General features: G+C 37.3%; 1 protein-coding gene across 2 annotated transcripts; it reads left to right on the forward strand.

Moving 5' to 3' along the window:
* Nucleotides 1-13479: 13479 nt before the first annotated feature.
* Nucleotides 13480-18528, forward strand: LOC138185028 (cytochrome P450 6k1-like). Of its 2 annotated transcripts, none has more exons than XM_069123617.1 (6): nucleotides 13480-13633; nucleotides 14586-15119; nucleotides 15319-15690; nucleotides 16004-16188; nucleotides 16302-16590; nucleotides 18334-18528. In XM_069123617.1, the coding sequence occupies exons 2-6, from the start codon at nucleotides 14597-14599 to the stop codon at nucleotides 18510-18512; spliced, it is 1548 nt and encodes a 515-aa protein (XP_068979718.1). In that variant the 5' UTR covers nucleotides 13480-13633; nucleotides 14586-14596; the 3' UTR covers nucleotides 18513-18528. The 2 variants fall into 2 exon arrangements, with proteins under 2 accessions (XP_068979718.1, XP_068979720.1); XM_069123619.1 differs by having other exon boundaries at nucleotides 13507-13633; nucleotides 14594-15119.
* Nucleotides 18529-19269: the final 741 nt, after the last annotated feature.

The following is a 19269-nucleotide window of genomic DNA, read 5'->3' on the forward strand; positions in this document are numbered from 1 at the left end:
AAGGATTCGACTCCGATTCAATACCCCCACTTTGCCGGCACTTTCGTTCCCTTCTTGCGATTCACTGGACGAGGACTTCTGCCTGCATGGTTTTTTTTCTCCGAAGAACGAACGCCATTGGTCCAACTATCGCTGTATGACTGACCTAATTATTCCGACCTACTGGGAGCAGGTGGTCGAAGGTATGATTCCTTTTAACGCGATCCTACTTCGTGGGTTACACGCATCAAATTTTGTCAAGAAACTATACCGCAACGTGTATCTTTCTTGAAACTTGTCGATACTTCATTGAACATACATCAGTTTATAAACCGCTTTTAGAATTCGCAGTTGATCAGATAAATAGAGCAGAAAAGTTACATAACTTGATCCGACAGTTTCTCTTGTTGCTAAATTATTTCCAGAACATTTGAAGCTATACCAGACGCCGCTGGTATCGAGCGACGATATTAAAGCGAACACATGCGAACGTTTCGTCAGTTCTCAAGGAAAGATTCCCTAGACTGGCGAATTCTTGGAAAGACAGATTAACGATTCCGCTTTCGAGTTTGTCTGGCAACGAGTTATTACGTCGTAATTACAATGTACGGATTCGCGAACGACAGTGGGAAATAAACATTTTTAAGAATTAATCGGTCTACGTCCAGATTCCTCTTTCATTTCTTCTGTGTATCTCTTTTGCCTCTACTTTTTTCTTTTTTTTTTTTCTTTTCGGCTGTTGTCATTATTATTGCCTTTTAATAGGTGCCGACGGTCTTTTCGTCTGTCTGAAATCCACCGATCGCCGACGTGGAAATCGTGGGAGCGGGTGTCTCTCGAATAAAACGAATTATCATATTAATACCGGCGTGTCATCGTCGCATTATTCATGCCTGCTCGCGACGAATATCCTCCGGCTCCGCTTATAAATCACACGCGTTCGTGGAAGTTGGTCTTTTCCTGTGATTTTGAAAATTCGGAGCCCATCATTTACCAAGAATCTCATGCTCTTCTTTCCTGATAATTATCCAACGACTCATCGTTCTGTTGTTTCGTATTATTAGGATAATATTTCATTTCGTTTACGGTGTTCGACCGTGTACCCTGGAAATTCTGTTTCTCTCGTTGTACTTAGATTCTCGGGTATCGTATAATTTCGTAAATCGTCCGCATCGATTGGAGCAATTGTTCGACCGAGACGCACGCATTTCGAATCCTTAAAGCCTACAGTACTTTAATTCTTTGATATTTTAATTTCTCTCGACTAAAATAAATTTGGAAATATTGAAAATTTTATGAAAATCAGCTTTTTTCATTCAATCTGAGAGTTTAACAATATTCTCCTCGAGATTTATTAATTTGATATCTCATCATTAAATAAATCAATTGTGTTTCACGTTTATATCGAAACAGCGGATTATAAATTATTACAAAAATCGTCGAAAAAATGGCTGGGAATTATCATTCACGTTGCGTCGGCTCTATAAAAAGATTTGAGATTTGTTCGATCTAAAAAAAAACTCTTGAAAGCTTGACTTTATAAACCTTTCGACTTGTAAAACCAGTCCACTTGTATCCATGATTTTCGAAAAGGCTAATAACCTGTGTAGCTCTCGAAATGCTGAATAATTTATTTGAACTTTGCACAATCTCGAAATATTATTCTTTTCATTTTATATAACTTCTTCCAATTATAATATATCCACTTCACAAAACTATCTCGAAAATAAACAAAAACTCATTAGTTCTTCTGTATAACCACAAATTAACGAAACAGCTTTGCTTCTCGTTCTCACCGTATATCCATCACGAAAGAAATTCTCGAAAATCTTTCGATATGCTTGTAAAAAGATCGTATACGTAAGACTGAAAAAACAAGGTTATTCCCAGTGGATGATTGGACGGAAAGAAAATAAAAGGCATAAAAATACGTAGGATTTTTTCTTTACCTTTTTCTTTTTTTTTCCTCTTCGAAGACCGAGCACCGTATTGCCGAGATTCGAGCAATAATTCAATTAGCCTCGAAGATTTAGTGGCGCGGACTCCATAATTCACGGTGCACCGTACGAGTGAAATAGAAATGGAAACGGACGCGACGGGGGACACGGGAAGGAGAAGGCGAACAGAGATGGAATACCGGCGGCTAGACCCACCTTGGCATAAATTAGAAGAACAATGCACGAGGACCAAGGTGGACGAGCGTAATGGCACCGGCCAGGGGTACACGGAGGACACTAATAATATAAGCCGTGTGCGTTGCACCCGCTGGCCAGCCGGAAGAACGGTCAAAATTCGCGCGCGACACATGCGACTCCGCATCCTTCATTCTTGAATCTAACTTAAAAACGTATTATCTTGCAGTTTCCTCAGTTTCATGGTTACGATCGTTATTCATACGATATTCGTCGTTTCTTTTTCACGAAACCTTTTCATCGTTCGTTTCTTGCAGATAGACAGAGTCGAAAAGAACGATACATTAATTCATTGTCAGGTTGTGCGATTTTGTGATTTTTATTCAGTAGGCCAATTCACTATGCGATTAACGGTCAACCGTTCAATCTCGTTGAAAACAAACCTATGATCGTCTTCTTGTAGAGTCTTCCGTTAGAACATGTAAATGTTATTTGACCGTTGAAGAAATCGCATAACGTCCGATCTTCGGAATAGACCAAAGTATCGTTTCCTTCTGTAACCCCCTCTGTAACTTTGATCTTGCCATTTTCTAACCTACGAAACCGACATTTTCCGCTTTCGTAACGACGTTCATCTCTTCAAAAATAAAAGAAAATCCCCAAAGGATGAGAAAAAGGAAGAAACCGATCGAATAAATTACGAAGAGAGGGCAGGCCGAATTCGACGAAGTAGAAGTCGAGGAAGCGGACGGCTATAGTAGCGAAGGGTGTTCGCAGAGGGGATGCTAATAACTCGGGGTCTGACACGGCCGATGTCCCGCAGAAGGAGGAACGGACAGAGGCGAAATTCATGCGTAATGTATGCGATACGCGAGAGGCATGGCAGCGGCGCGGCGTCGTTGGCCTCCCAAACAATTAGAAAGGGTCCGTCGTGGCGTGTACGAGAGGCGAAGGCCGAGAACGGCCAGCGGCGAGGGCTGGCGACGTAGGGGTTGCGTTTCAATTTCGCTAGGAACCGTTATATTGCAACGTCTTCCGAAATTAAAACGCTTGGACTGTTTCCAACGCGTGCGAATGCCCGGCACGAAGATAGGAGGAGTACGAAGAGCAGGGCAGAACCTCGTGGCACGAATACATTTCTCATGAAACATTTTCTACGACCGTACTTCCAGCCAGCGGCCTTAAATGTCCCGTAAAAACGTTCGTTAGAGAATGTCCTAGTCGACGTTCGTTTCTGACGTTCGGACGTAGACCTCGCGTCCATGAAACTCGAGACGTTTCGTCTGTGGTTTCGAGGGATGATATTCCTGTGACGTTCAGTCTCTACGTGTCGTATTCACCTGCCGTTTTGGCTGAACCATGTCAGGATGTGTAGTAATTTGGAAATGCGATCATCGATATGGTAATGGATGGTACAGTGGAAATAACTGTGGAACGCTGGCTGAAAAGGCGTGAGATTCAAACGTGTTGCGTTGCTTCGAATGGAAGTTCAAAAAGAGCCAAAATAGGTCTTTTGCAAAAAGGAGATATTCGTTAAAACGAAAACGTGATTGTACGTAATTATTTGTTGTCGTTATATCGCTTTTGTTCTAAATAACTAAGTATAACGTATTTCGATACGTATCGAAGCTCGATGATATTGATATTCCTTATACGTCGCTTCTTTACTCGAGAGATCTTTTCCTCCTATGAGATTCGAAATAATCGACGAATATTCACATTTATCCATTTACTTGCCAAACTACGGTAACATTTTTCTAACTTACACGAGCTTCCACTAAAAATAGTTTGAGTCAAATAAATCTTTAAAGAAAAAAAGAAAGTACGTTTCACGTAAACGTCGAAAGGAAAAAGTTCATCATCGACGCCAGTCATGCAGAATAATCCCTAATAACACGAGAACGCCGGTGTCGGTCCGTTTGACACGTTTCCCGATGACCACCCCGAAGAAGCAGCCCCTTGGCCCGGCGTCTCCACAAGGAGGGGCAGAAACCGAGAAACCGGTAAGGCCCGTGCCCTAAATTTCGCTCGATCGACTCGGTAGTTTCCAAGTGAAGTGATCGAGGTCCCCCCGTTGCTCCAAAAAAGGAAAAAAAAATGGATACAAGACGCGGTGGACGATGACCCTCCTGGAGGTCATCCGGAAGGGTCACTGATGTCCGACCAATGACCCGGCCCCGCCCTAACACTCCCGTGTACAATTATAAATGTATTAAACCCATCCCCTTTACAAGATAATATTTAAATCGTGGCGATGGGTTAAAGGACGAGCAGGCACGGTTCCAAAAACAGGGTTACGGAAGTACTTACGCCGTCGGGTCAGTTTTATTGCGTGAGTATTGGTGTTCCTCGAGGTCGGTAGTCTTGATTTTATTGCGTGTATTTTACGTTATAAATTCACCGACCGTCTTTACGCAACCCTTACCTGCGGAGGAGCGCGATAGAAGGAAGAAAAGAAAAGGATCCACGCGCGGACCTGAATCGATGGCGATTTGCATGGGACGAATTTTCGCGCGACCGGTGGTGATTCACCGTGTGATGGGCCTTCGGTTGGTTGCGTATTCGAGCGAAAGAGATATTTATTTCGTAGGAAACGTGGTCGTGAATGGTGGATTTCGTGAGACTTTGCAGTAAGCAATTAAGATTAGAAATGATTTCGCTACGATAATTTTCCATCTTCCTCGAAGGACACTACACTCTTCGATACGATCAGTCATACGATACGATGTACGGAATACATATTGATTATGCACTGTGTAAACTTCGCCGAGATTTAAGGTATTTGAAGAAGAAAAGAGAAGATAGAAACTATTTAAACGTTGAGACACGCCATTTAATTCGAACGATGGCCGGTGGCCGGTCTCATTTTCCGTATAATTTCTAAACGGTCGTATTTTTGCCACTGTGTTATAGCACCGTTTTATCGCTTGTATTTTCTGTCATAAATCCATCGGAGGACCCTCGACTTCGAAAGGGTCTCGGGGAACCAGGGCTTCGCGAACCCCTTCGTACAATGACCAACACAGTTTGAAGAGAGATACGGGGTGATAAAAAGAATTTGACCGAGAAGGGAAGGAGAAAAAGAAAGAGAAGAGGAGAGAAGGAGGCAACGGGCCAGGTCGCAGTCGGACAATGAGAAATTGCGTACATGTTGCGTGCCATCGTGCGTTTCGCGCGCAATAGAAACGCGCACTAAATCGTGCCAGGCGGCCTGTCGCGGTTTCTCGAGACTTAGACCTCGTGTACTTTCCCAACGGTCGCTTGGCACATTGATACTTTTCGTCCTGTTCAATTTCGTTACACTCGGTTCGAAAACAATTCTGTCGTGGTGCAGCTTTTCATTTTTTGATTGATGTAAAGTTACGTGGGAATTTTAGAGATGAACTATCGAAGAACGTTTAATAGTTTTGACATTAGTTTATGATAAATTTTGCACCATAGTGGAATTTAAAGAGCTACTAGTTTTTGTTGAAAGCGTGAAACGATGGAGTTTGCTTGGTTGCTGTGAAACTGGTTGATCGAAAGTTCTACTTCCAGTAGATAATATGGGTCAATGGTGATCCACGTGGCACTTATTGTTAGTGTTTCAAAGGATAAAGGTCAGTGTTAGATGGTATCAAAGAAAAACTGTAGGTTTCTATTAAAGGAATATAAGGTCACCCTTAAAATCTAAAATCGATCGATAGTTTATGTACTTGACTGCATATACTGTATATACCATATTTAGACATTTGTGAAATGTTAAAATTTCAAGCCAGAACGCTTAGTTCAAAGTGCCTCGATGGATAGAATTTGTCTTCTATTTTATACGAAGTAACTCGATTCGTAGATGCGACGACACGTCGTAAGAAACCGTGCAAAACAATGTGCCCAAATTTGTTTCGACGCATTAACGACAAGGTAGGCGATCCAAAGGGAGGAAACGTTGTATAATTTTGGAAAATCGTTACGAGTGGAAATTGGGCACGATCTTCGCGTTTCTTTCCACTCGGCCTTGAAAAACGAGCAAACTTCCTAGCGGAAATTCCGTCTGGCGTGCAGACGAGTGAGCTAGCGGCAATTTCGAGCGGATTCCGCATTCGCAGCTCACCGCTTCCGGTTTCGTCTTTCCTGGTGCCGTTTCCTGCGAAATGGCCCGGCCAATCCGCGTGGCCGCCCTCGTCTACAGGAAAATCTAGTTGCCGTGGAAACTTCGTGCCTCTACCTGATACATCACAGACGTTCTTTCCGTGACCGCACGAACAAACGAACTTCGTCCCGAATTTAGCTCAATAACAATGCTCCCTTTTCACTTGTAAGTTAACAGATATTTTTCGAACATTCTGCGTTCCCTGCGACAAAATCAGAGATTACGATGTTATTAATGGCGTTGTTATTTAAAACGAGATACAAAAGATCTGAGAGTAAAGATATACAATGTGATTTAAAAGGGGAAGAACGTTTCATTGATATTAGGACGCTCCATAAGTCTCGTCGAATTTTTATTAAAAATCTCACACGGAGTGATATTTTCTGTACGAATTGACCTTTTACGAGACGAACGTCCGAAAACCGAGTAAATCCGATCGATTGAACGAATCGTTCGTTTCTATCCAATGCAATGGGCCACCGTCGTGTCCAGATAGAAGATAAGTGAACTTTCTGAGCTCCTGTCGCGTATCGATCCGAATTCCGATTCAATTTTCTACGCCCTCGACGCACACGACGGAACATTATGCATTAAACATGACGCATAACGCATACGCTGTGCTAATCCACAGACAGTATAAGCATATCAGCTTTGATACAAAAGTGCTTGATCGTGGACGTATCTACGACGAAAAGAGGCATTTAGAAGAGTTCATGGACGATAGGGAAATTGTATGCGCGACGAAATTGTTTATTGCTAATTTTATCGAGGTGCTTACTGATTGTAACAGCAGTGTTTGTCTCTCTATCTTTGACTGGATTTATAGAATTACGTGTTAAATATTTGTTCGAACAACTTAAATTTCGCGCGCAACATTCAATTTATAGAACGCGACCCGCATAACAATTTCAACTAACACGGTGTATCATTTTCCTCCCTCGACATTCGACAAACTATCAATCACTTTCTCGCTCGCGGACCCATTTTTCCAGTGGCACGTCGGACGACGCGTGTGTCGAGATGGCACGTTTCGTGTTCTCCGCAACGCAGCAGAGGAGACTGCGCGAAAACAATTTCACGAACGAGCGCGGCCATCAATTCCGATCACACGCGTGGTCGCGCGAATTTGCAAAACGATCGTCTGCTTGTACCGGTATACGTGTCCACCGATGCAAAAATTACTCTGTTCGATCGTCGTTTCCACAGTGATAGTTATTTATGCCGGAATCATGCAAATTTTAGTAGAGCGAGGAACCGACGAGCGCGATACCAGTCGCACATACACCGTTGTTCACAAGTAGAGATATTTGGACACGTCTGTCGAAAATACATAAAACATACTTCAAACGATACTCTTTACTCCAACTTTGACTTCTCTGATCCTCGTCGGGATAACCATATACGGTTAATGTTAATTGGTATAAATAAAAAAACGATATAATTGAAACTGGATGAAAGCTGATCCTGCGGTAACGCTAAAATAAGTGGCTTTTGAATGTATCCGTTCAGTATCGATGCTTTAGAGCAATGAAAATATCTGACTCTATAAAGACGCATCACATGCACGAGCCACTGTATAATAAACTTTCTTCTTAGAATTCTGTCGCGCCTTTCGATCTTGCTAGAACAATGAAAAACGTCGAAAATCTAAAGTGGCCTTAATTCGACGGTTAAAAACTGTATAACAAAAGTATGCAAGATGTCCATATATTTACGAGCCGGTAGTGTATCTACGATGTGACGCGTAACCGGACGAGAAAGCGCGAAAGCGAGGCGCGATAGGCCGATCGCCAGCGGTAAAGTTTACCATAATAATTACACGCATCGGTCGCGCCTATTACACGCGCGCGTAATAGGGCCAGACGCGAAATAACTATAATTTACGTGTATCACCTTATTCCGTATGCCGAGTACGGTCGTAAAGTATTTGTGCTGAGGCCCGAGCACCGTCGAAAATTATAATCAACCGCGAGTTATTTAAGTTAGCAATTTTATTTCGCTCCGTCTCTGTTCATCGCCGTGCGCGTCCTGTGGATATACGCGCACGCGGTTTCGGGGCTTCCATCGTCGGCCCCGAAGAAGACAGCGGCGGTCTGCTCTATTATTAGGCGTAATGGCCCGGGAAAACTTTCATTAACTTGTCCGATGCCTAATTCATGAGACGACCGGACTGCGATACCGTGTAATCCGCGCCTCCTACTTCGGGCCCGCTCCACAGGGAAAAAAGGATTCGAACCTTATTCGGGAAACGGTTTCGGCTAGAATGAAAAGAAAAAGAAATGGTTTCTGCGTTCACTTTCTATTCGAACGGTTTGAACGAAAAGTTGTGGAAGTTTGGGAATTTTTCATTTAGGGAAACTTTTGATGAAAGGATAAACTTTGTTAACGTTGATTAACAGTATTTAAAAATACTGGAACGTTTGATATTAACGATAATAGAAGACGCAGTAGGTAATGCTGATAGTTGATATCAAAATCTTTATCTTAACAAGAATTTATATATAGTTCCGTGTATTTAAAAAATGTACATTTATGTTTCAAACGTTAAAACACGATATAAAAATATTACAGTGTGCCTTGCTGAAACTATCAGAGAATATCAAATATAGAAGCTATTAGATCAAAATAATTTTATAATTGTCATAGTTAGAACTGAGAATAATATTTCGTATGTATATTTATACAGTAAGTCGCATCGTATCGTCGATTTTACTTCGAAGTAAAATAGATACTTACATAAGAGTACGTTCTAATGTGTTTTTAATTTAAAATCGTTCCGCTGCACTGTTACTTACATTTCAATTGTTCACGATTGATAGAAATCACGATTTTTTATAGCAGTGGTGATATAAGTATAAAAGATATCATAAAATTAGAAAAATTTTTGATAATAACGCTTCCTTATCTTCCTCTTCCTCGTTCATAATAAATATCATATAAATAATCATTAGTATCGAATTAGCAGTTGTTTAATATTTTTTAATAATAGAAACAAATTAATAACAAATTTAAATTAATTCGTCTCGATAATAAAAAATCTAAAAAGAAAAGGTATTGGGCGATAGCGATTTGAAAAATTCTTGAACTATTCTTTTCCGCCACCTATGGATTGTCAAAAGAACTATTCAACCTGTAGAAGGAGGAAACGAATTCCGCAGAACCTTACCTACTGAAAACATATCTCGTTACCGACACCATTTTCGTATTTGTCGTTTCCTTCCTTTTCCTATACCGATGCACAACAATTTTTACCTATCGGTATCGTAGAAAAAAATCCAGAAATTCCCTAATACATTTTCCTAGTCGTTAAAGTAGTTAAGTATAAAGTATCCTTATCTCAACGTTCTTCGATCCATGCTTGAAATCCATGGTTCGATTCAGTCAGCGTTTCGCTTCACAAACTTTCGTCCAATTGACCAATCGAAGATGGAAAACAAGCATCGATTACAAGGATCATTGTCGCTGGATGATAATGTCTAGAAAATTGGCCGGACGATCGTCTACAATCTCGAGGACGACGTTTTCTCACTGTAGAAAATGCTTACACGTAACCATGCACATTCACGTACAATGTATACACTTGTGGGGCTTATTATAGCGAAGAGTTGCAGAGCCTGGAGCGTTCGCCGGTGATTCGCGTGTAGGTATGCCAATTTCTGCTCGGAACAGGTCGCGTGAACACACTTGGCGGAAGGAAATGGACGAACGAAATGCAACGTGCAAAAAAGTCTGAACACGTGTAAAAGTGCAAATACTTTCTTTATTTTTAATTCATCGTTTTATAGTGAATCGCATTTCTGCTCGATAAATTCGCAATTTACGAGAACCTTGTACGTGACTTACTTTAATTGCGTCTTCTAGCGATGTTACGTCTATGCAACTTGTACTGTTATTTCACCACTTAATGAGTTAACCCGCCTTGCAATTTCTCTTAAAAACTTTAGCAGATCGATTTTAAATCAATCAGAAGGAAAATTGTCCAAGGCGATCGTTTGGTTCCACGCATCGTTAATCCATAGTAATTTTATCTGTCATCTGATCGTCATCGTCTACTCTCACGACTTTCCAAACCCATGCATTTCATCTCTGTTATCGTGCACGTAGCCCTTGCGAACACTGTTTACTATGTTGCTAGTGAGGTCGTTTCCCACGTCAAAAGCTGAAACTGTACGATACCCTCGTTTTTACTCCAACGACCAAGCAGATATGCGTGCTAAGATTTTCCCTGTACGATGCACGCCACGCCACACACGGGGTAGCGTAATGAGAGGTTTGGTCGTCGAACAGAAATCGCGAGCGTGTCGTACAGAGATTGTTGCACGCGTGTATATGCATGCCGATTTTCAAACGTATCACGAACCGTAATTTCCGAGTCACGACGAGTTACGGCTGGCAAACGATATACGCAGTTTGTCGAGAAATTGTAAGACGATGGTAGAGGATGGAAACTTCGTTCGAAGAACGAAGTCGCCATCGAAGAACGCCGTAATTATTTTCTACCATGCGCGTGTCAACTTGCCGTGGTTTCAGGCGTTTTGCACCAATTTCTCCCTCGAGTCGAACAGTCGATCGTGGAAACGATCGAGGTTCTTAGCGAGTTGAGAAAATCTTGTACAATTTTTGACTCGAGACTCTTTTATCGTTGATTATAACGATCACGTACCGTAGTAACTACGCTGCAAAACTTCAAACGAAACAAAGTAATTGTTAAAATTTTGGCTAATTTGCGATCTTACGTTTAGAATAATTTCGTAATTGAAGTATCGACGATGAATCGACGAAATTAACATTAAGATCTCGACAAATGTTCAATTTTTAGATTTAAAATAATTTTCTAATGAAGATATTAAAGATAAATTCCGACTTCAAATGAAATAAAACATGAATCTCCTTTTCTTTTTAGATATGTTATCAAAGATATTTGGTAATATTTCGCCGAAATCTCTCGTGTCATATGAAATTAGTTTTAAAGACCATTCTAAGATAAGAAATTAACAGATCTATTAACCTCTTCACCTACGATTTACGTTCGAGAATTTTGGGCCGATTTACGTTCGGTCCGATAATCTACTACGGGCTAGGCCCGTAGTTGTAGATTAAAGGGTTAAGCAATTATGGTTGCTATTTTTGGCACTTAACTACAGTTTTCTGTCGAACAAGCATTTGGTCGTGGAAATGTTCTGAGTTTTAACAGGTAATGAAACTTGCTAGTCAAAGACGAGTTAATTAACAAGTTGGTATTTATGATCTTAGTGTGCTGTGTAATTTTCTATTGGATGAACAGCCGATCGTGGAAACGTCTGAAATTTCCAGTAACTCGTACGTTAAGTTTTTAGTTAAGTTTTAAGTATGTTTGAATATTTAATCAGAAAATTACCACTGCACATTTTACGAACACTTTTAAGTATTGTACGACAGACATATAGTATGTATTATTCGAGATTGGTAATACGGATTTTATTTATCAAAAATTCTTTAAAAATTATGATCCTGATTGTTATTTTACTCTGCTAATTAACCAGAGATGACTCTTGATCTCGTTTGTCCAATTATGATGCATATTGTTTGGATCCATCTTCTCAGATAATTGGCTGACTTTATTTTCATTCAAGAGCCAAATCTTTCGAATAAAATGATTAAAATGTCTTTCATTTTCCACTCTCGTTTCCAAATTTTTTGAAAATAAGTCTCTAAAAATGATCTCCAAATTTTCCATTAATCGATATTTTGGTAATCGTTCGATCTATCAATCAGTATTCCGACAATCGAGCTTCCATTGTATTAAATTTTGTTTTAATTGATAATAATCTTACATTACAAGATTACAAAATTTACTTGATAACACATATAAATTAAGTAGACGTCATAAGTTTTAATAAGTAAAACTTTTGAAAATATAACTTTGCATAAACATTTGTAGTCTAATCATGACTACGAATTAAATGAAGTAAATTAAACTTCATGATAGTTTTATCTATTATTTGCGTTTATTGTTAATATATATATTATATCAACCCTAATTACGATATTACGATGATATTACGATAAACACGTGTACGTCCAAGTGACTTCTAAATCCACACACGAAAACTTAATTTATACTTTTACAATTTCAAGTACAAGAAACGTAACTAGTCATTATTCAAATGAACATGACATGTACATAATAATTTTGCTAACGTCGACATCCGTTAATGAATAAAACAGTCGCAAAAGTCACAATATTAAGCTCTATGCATATGAGTAATATTAAACATAGTTTTTCATTTATATATTCATTAATTTGTTATATAACGTGATAAATAAACGTTGTGATTATATAAACTTGCTTCTCTTTTTTCTTCCGTAAGACATTGTATAATATTAAGAAAAACGGATTTTACATTAGAAGATAAGCAAGAAGATATAGCTTTAATATTAAACAAAGCAGGCTCCGATATTTATTAACGTATTTTTTTTAAAATAACTTTATCGCTAATTTATCTCTTTAATCAGTATTTGTCATCCGTTCATCATTCCGTCAACAAATAAAAAAACAGGATTAATTAAACTCTTTAATTCAAGGCAAGGAAAAAAATCCACCTTGAATTATGCGGCAACAGTATGATCTAGTAGTTAATTTTCTTTTTGCCGCTATACAACTTAGTTTCTACTCGTTCGACATAAATTCAATAAATCTTCGATTATTTCACATAGTTCTAAAACACGTCATGACATAAAATGATATAAAATAACATAATAAGAGGTCATAAGACAACAGGTCATTACGAGATTATCGCTTCGTCTATGTTTCATAAGTTCTATATTAGTTATTTTACTATACTTTATAGTTGATTATATATTTTTATATTATTATTATTATTTCTATTACTTTTATATTATTATTATATTGTATTATATATTGTATACTCTAATCCATTTAAAATGAATATCGGAGATCTGATACTATTAAAACAATGTTTTCATTATCCTCAACCACGATGTACGTGCATCATCAGTGTGTATGGCTTTATATGTACAAGTATAATAAGGCCAAACAACCGTTGTTTGAAGATTCGCGAAGAAAAATGCCGCGGGGTCTCGTAGTGTTTCGACAGATTTACAACCACGCTATTAAAGTTCTCACTTTTATCTAAAGATCTTACTACGGAAACTAAAGTGTTTGTTATGCCATTATGCATTATATCAGCAATAGATGATTCAACAATAAATTTCTTAGGAAGGGGAGCATGCAGATCTTGCATATATATCGTGACAGCTGACTATGCAAAGATCATTTTATTAACATAGATTGCAAACTGCGGAAAGATTTTCTCCTTTCGCGGAAATGTGAATTAGATACTTGCTATTACATTATAGTGCTTGTGACAACTGAAGTATTCGTTTGATAGTGGTACGTACTGTATACTTCACTGTAAAATATACGGCAGAATTAAACTATTTCTTCTAATTTTCTATTATTTACTGACAATTTTCGTTCTTTTTTTTTTGTAAATTAAATTCAAATGTGACCTCAACTCTGATTCATGGTGTTATGTATACTGTAATTTCTTACCTTTTCCTTTCTTTCCTGAATAATTTACTCAGTTTAATCGAACAATATTTTCTTAATTACACTGAAATTTGATTGTTTAGTCTTTTAGTAATAGGCATATACGTGGAAACGAAAGCAGATTGCACCAAATCCGAACGATCATACAGATCAATCGCGGATACAATCATTAGACTTACACTGAAATGATTCTTCTTGAAAAACTAATTTATATTTACCTTGCAACTATGCCCCCATTTGAATAAACTATGTCTTTTCTAACGCTGTGTTTATTCAACATCTCAAGAAGTTATTAACTGATCAAATAATAGATAATTGCGTTCAGGGAAATAGCAGGATTATACCAGTGTATTATGTCTCTTTTATAAAAACATCAGAAAAAACGTGACCATAATACATTAATAATTGATAAAATAAATTTTGTCGTAACTTCAATAATTTTCAAAATTCCTAAATAAAAGAGCGGAAGATTTCAAAAGGATTTCCATCAATGATCTTATTAAACCAGAGACAAACAACATGTTAGACTAATCATATGCTAACAGACCTTCAGATATTTATACAATTTCCTATTTGTAAGAACGAAATTAAACGTAAACAAAGATTTCTTTTGCACATATTAAATAGAATATTACAGCGAGTGCTATACTTGAGATATTTATATATTCTGTACATTTCATACACTTTCATGCTTTCCAACTTCCCATGAATGCATGAAAATCTGTAGTTCATGAACGCATAATAAATACGAGTATTATTTTTTGACACTAACAACATGTTTTTTATTTGTAAGATTCATAGAAAATGGCTCTGTTAACGCCATACTGGGGACTGGATGGCATCCTCATCCTATCGTCCCTAATGGTTTGCGCTTATCTGTTCGTGACTCGGAAATTCAACTACTGGTCGAAACGAGGCGTGAAAGAGCTTGCACCCACGCCCTTCGTAGGCAACTTCATGGATTGTATTCTGTCAAGAACATCAGCCTCAGAATTTGTCAGGGATCTATACAATTACGGCGAAGGTTTACCTTTCTTGGGATTCTACATCTTCGACAAACCTTACCTTTTAGTTCGCGATCCAGAACTCGTGAAGCACGTCCTAGTGAAGGACTTCAACTATTTCGCTGATAGATACGCGACTGCAGATAAGAAAAATGATCGTCTTGGATATGCAAATGTGTTCATGATGAAAAATCCAGAATGGAAATCTCTCAGAACAAAATTAACACCGATTTTTACCTCGGGCAAGTTGAAGAAAATGTACGAGTTAATGCTGACGGTCGCCGACGATCTTGCAAAGCATCTCGATTCGTTGCATTTGGAGGGTAAGCCGTATTTCATGAGAAACTGTTGTTAGATCAATATATATTTTTAAAAGAATAATTCTTATTCAATAGAAATGTTTAACAAAATTAAAAGTCAATGCTCTGTGGTGCGATGGACTTTAAATTTTACAATTATTGTATTTTGATTAAAAATACAATAGCGCCAAACACACGATAAGAAATCTGATATCTGTTTCAGGCGAAGGAAAAGTAATCGAGTTCAAGGATATTTGCGCGAATTTCACTACCGATATGATCGGTAGCACTGCGTTCGGCTTAAAAGTAGATTCGTTGGAGAATCCAAAAGCACCGTTTCGTGAATATGGCAGGAAGATTTTCGATTATGATTTCCATCGTAACATGGAATTCCTTACTATATTCTTTTTCCCTGGATTAGTCAAGTATCTTAAACCGAAGTTCTTTGGAAAAAAAGCGACTAACTTCCTCCGATCTATTTTCTGGGATATGATTGAACAACGAATCAATTCGGGTCAAAAGAGAAATGATCTCATCGATTTGCTGATCGAGATGAGGGAGAAACATAAGAACGACGAAAGTCTGAAGGATTACAGTATGTATTTGCTGCAATATTTTACTAATTTCTATTAATGAAATTATTTATTTATCATCAAAAAACAAAAATTTCGAACAACATGCTCTATGAATTACGATTTCATTCATATCCTTATTTCGTGAATTCCCAGTGAAACAGACGAAAAATAACGCGACTACTTCTTTCAATATAATTATATTCATATTACAAATTGAAAATTATGCCCAGATATCTATATTGGCTAATTCGCTTTCAAGTTAGTTTCCAATTGTACTAAATATATTAGATCGTTTTGCTGAACTTTTGCGTATGATTAATTTGCATGTCTCAGAATTCGAGGGTGACGATTTAGTATCACAAGCAGCCATATTTTTTACTGGTGGTTTCGAAACATCTTCTACTACCATGTCTTTCACACTGCACGAACTTGCAATGAACCCAGATGTACAGAAGACACTTAGGGCAGAGATTCACGATGCTTTGGCGAAAACTGATGGCAAAATCACATACGATATGGTACGGCAACTACAAAGATATTAATTTAGAAACACGCGAGAGAAAAATGAATAGCATATGAGGAATGTTATAACGTAATTGTAAACATAATGGTAAATATAATTTTTTCACAGGTTATGACGTTACCATATCTCGATATGGTTATTTCGGAAACTCTTCGTAAATATCCACCTCTGGCATTCTTGGATCGAGTTACTCTTGCTGATTACAAAATGCCTAATTCCGATCTGGTGCTAGAGAAAGGTACCCCAATATTCATTTCGATGATGGGTTCGCACTACGATCCGCGGTATTTTCCAAATCCGGAAAAATACGATCCACTTCGATTTACCGACGAAGCCAAAAATGCCAGGCCAAATTTCGTCTACTTTCCCTTTGGCGAGGGACCCCACGTCTGCATTGGTTAGTAAAATTTTTCAAAATATTTTCCAATATCATTAACGTTAGAACTGTCGATGGCATAAGTATGAAAATAGTGTTAAATGAATCGAAATGAAATACACATATGTGCAGAAATTTATACATTTAGGACATAGGTACATAAATGTCGTGATCAGTATTCGTTTCTTTAAACAGGTCCCATATTATTAACGATAAGGTATTTATTTTTTTACGTAGGACGTAAAAACGTAAACGCAATGTGATCTTATTTACAGCACTTTGTTACGGTAGTCACATGACTTTATGACTTTTATCAGTAGATCATGATATAGTCACAAATATCTTTCATTACACTCGTGACCAATCTTTACACATGCACTTCGCAAGTGCAATCTTTACACTTTCAAACATCCGAATGTTTGTATGACTCGCTGATTCATTGCCTATTGAATGAAAGATCATATTCTAGGAAACAAGGCTGGATTTGACGTCTAAATTATGCGTATCTTTTAGTACACATATGTATCTCTCTTGTGTAATAGTTGTTTATCATGTAGAATATACTTATTGGCATATGATATTTTTGCACAGATAAGATAGAAGTTTTTGCGCTGAAGACATTTTTGCATATGCAGTTGTTGGAAATTTGCATATTGAATGTTAAATTTCGAATATCATATGTATGAATGCATTTTGTGAATATGTATTTGTGATATATTCATATATGGTGGAAAACTTTGTAATTGGATATTTCCATAACTTTTGGTACGAGTTAAGATTCCTGACTTTTTAATGACACGTTTTATTGATTTTACTAATCTCAGGTATTTTAATTATAATTGGTTACAAAATTATCTGTTGACTTGTACCTCGTAAAATTTATTCGTAAAATGTGACTGCATTTTTTACTGCACTTTCTATCATTATGCAAGGGAATAATACCGATATATTGCAATTTATAATTATTCAGTTATGCAAAATATCGTGGTTTGTAATTTTTGATAGCGGACGGATGATGAAATTATTTTAAACACGTATACTCGATGACATGCGAAAATATACTAGATAATTTCTTTGTGCGTAATTCGGGATAATTAGTACTTACATAAACCAAATACTCATAAAAAAAAATAACTTTCTGTTTTGATACCACGATATGAAAAGACTCGTTCGTATCATACTTAATTAAAAATTCATTCTCTTACAAATAAAGTAGAAAATTTGTACGTACATATAGAAAACATGTATTAAATAATTATAAAAGGTGCATTATTATATACGAACCTATGTATTAAGGAATCTGCACCTCTTTGCTTTCAAAGCTCTTTTGACTCGAGAACGTGCATACGGTAAAATTAAACATCACCGGTTATATGCTGAGGTGAGTTACAATTATAGAGGATGACTAGAAAATTTGAAAACGGGAGAATACAATGTAAGAGAAGTTTATCTCCTTTGCTTACAACTACTTGAGAAGAAACTGACTGAATGTGAATAAATATTTAATAACACATTCTACTGCATTACCCACTAGACATAATAATTGGATATAGTTTACCACATTCTGCGATCAGATAAATTGATACAGTTTATGATTATTAGATAAATGGAATTCTACTGTGGCATACACTCCAAAATAGATGATTGTTACTATGTTTCTACTCGTGTTACTGGCATTATAAGAAAGATACGAGTACCAACTTGTATTTTTAAACATTCTGTTCGCTGTCACTTTTAATCTTAATCTTTCACTTTTCGTTTCAGGTATGCGATTGGGACTCATGCAATCCAAACTTGGAGTTGTACAGGTATTGAAGGACTACGAAGTTTCACCTTGTGAAAAAACAAAAACTCCAGTAACTCTAGATCCCAAAGGACTCACCACGACAGCTTTAGGAGGATTATATCTCAACATTCGAAAAACTACCACTGCTGCTGGTTAAACGAAGCTAAAGATTTATGAATGCTTGTGATAATTTATATATATTTTACTATTGGCGAAGCTCAACGAATGTCATAGCGATTTCCTTCTCGGGAGAAATAAATATTTAGATGTCAAACATAATTTAAAATCGTAATCCTAAATACTTGAAAATTGTGATTTCAAATATGTGAAAATAACGAAACTGATTTAGTATTAAATAATATTAAATAATAAGAAATCTTGTTTCTGTAGATTTTTTGTATTGTAATGGGAAGAAAGCATATTGCATACAGAGGAAATAGAGTTCTCTTTCACTTACGTTGTCACGTACATGTATTTGATTAATTCAGTTATTTTCACTTACAAACCGAAATAATCGACCCGTAGGCCGTCACATGACCAGTGCATAACCACTAATTAATTTACGAAAGACATCGGATAACTTTGTAATTAAAAATTTCCATAATTTCTATTACAATTGCTGATCGTAGTTGATTATACAATTATCAGTTGACCTGTAATTTTAAAATTTTTTCGCAAAATATGACTGATTTGATTATTACACTTTATATCATGATGTAGCAGAATAATACTGAATCATTGCAGATTGCGCTTTATAATATTTTAGTGACAACGCTTCTTCAATTGTCCATAAAGTCGTTGGTTATAATAGAGGGTATAGTGTATGTTCAGGATATGTACTTTTCCCTAGGTTATGCTGCGAAATAATAGAAAATGTGTAATTATAGCTTACTGACACTTTTACATTCCAAACT

This window comes from Bombus flavifrons, chromosome 11, assembly GCF_040668555.2.
Source record: "Bombus flavifrons isolate JBK064 chromosome 11, iyBomFlav1_principal, whole genome shotgun sequence".
In the NCBI taxonomy this organism is placed as follows: Eukaryota; Metazoa; Arthropoda; class Insecta; order Hymenoptera; family Apidae; genus Bombus; species Bombus flavifrons.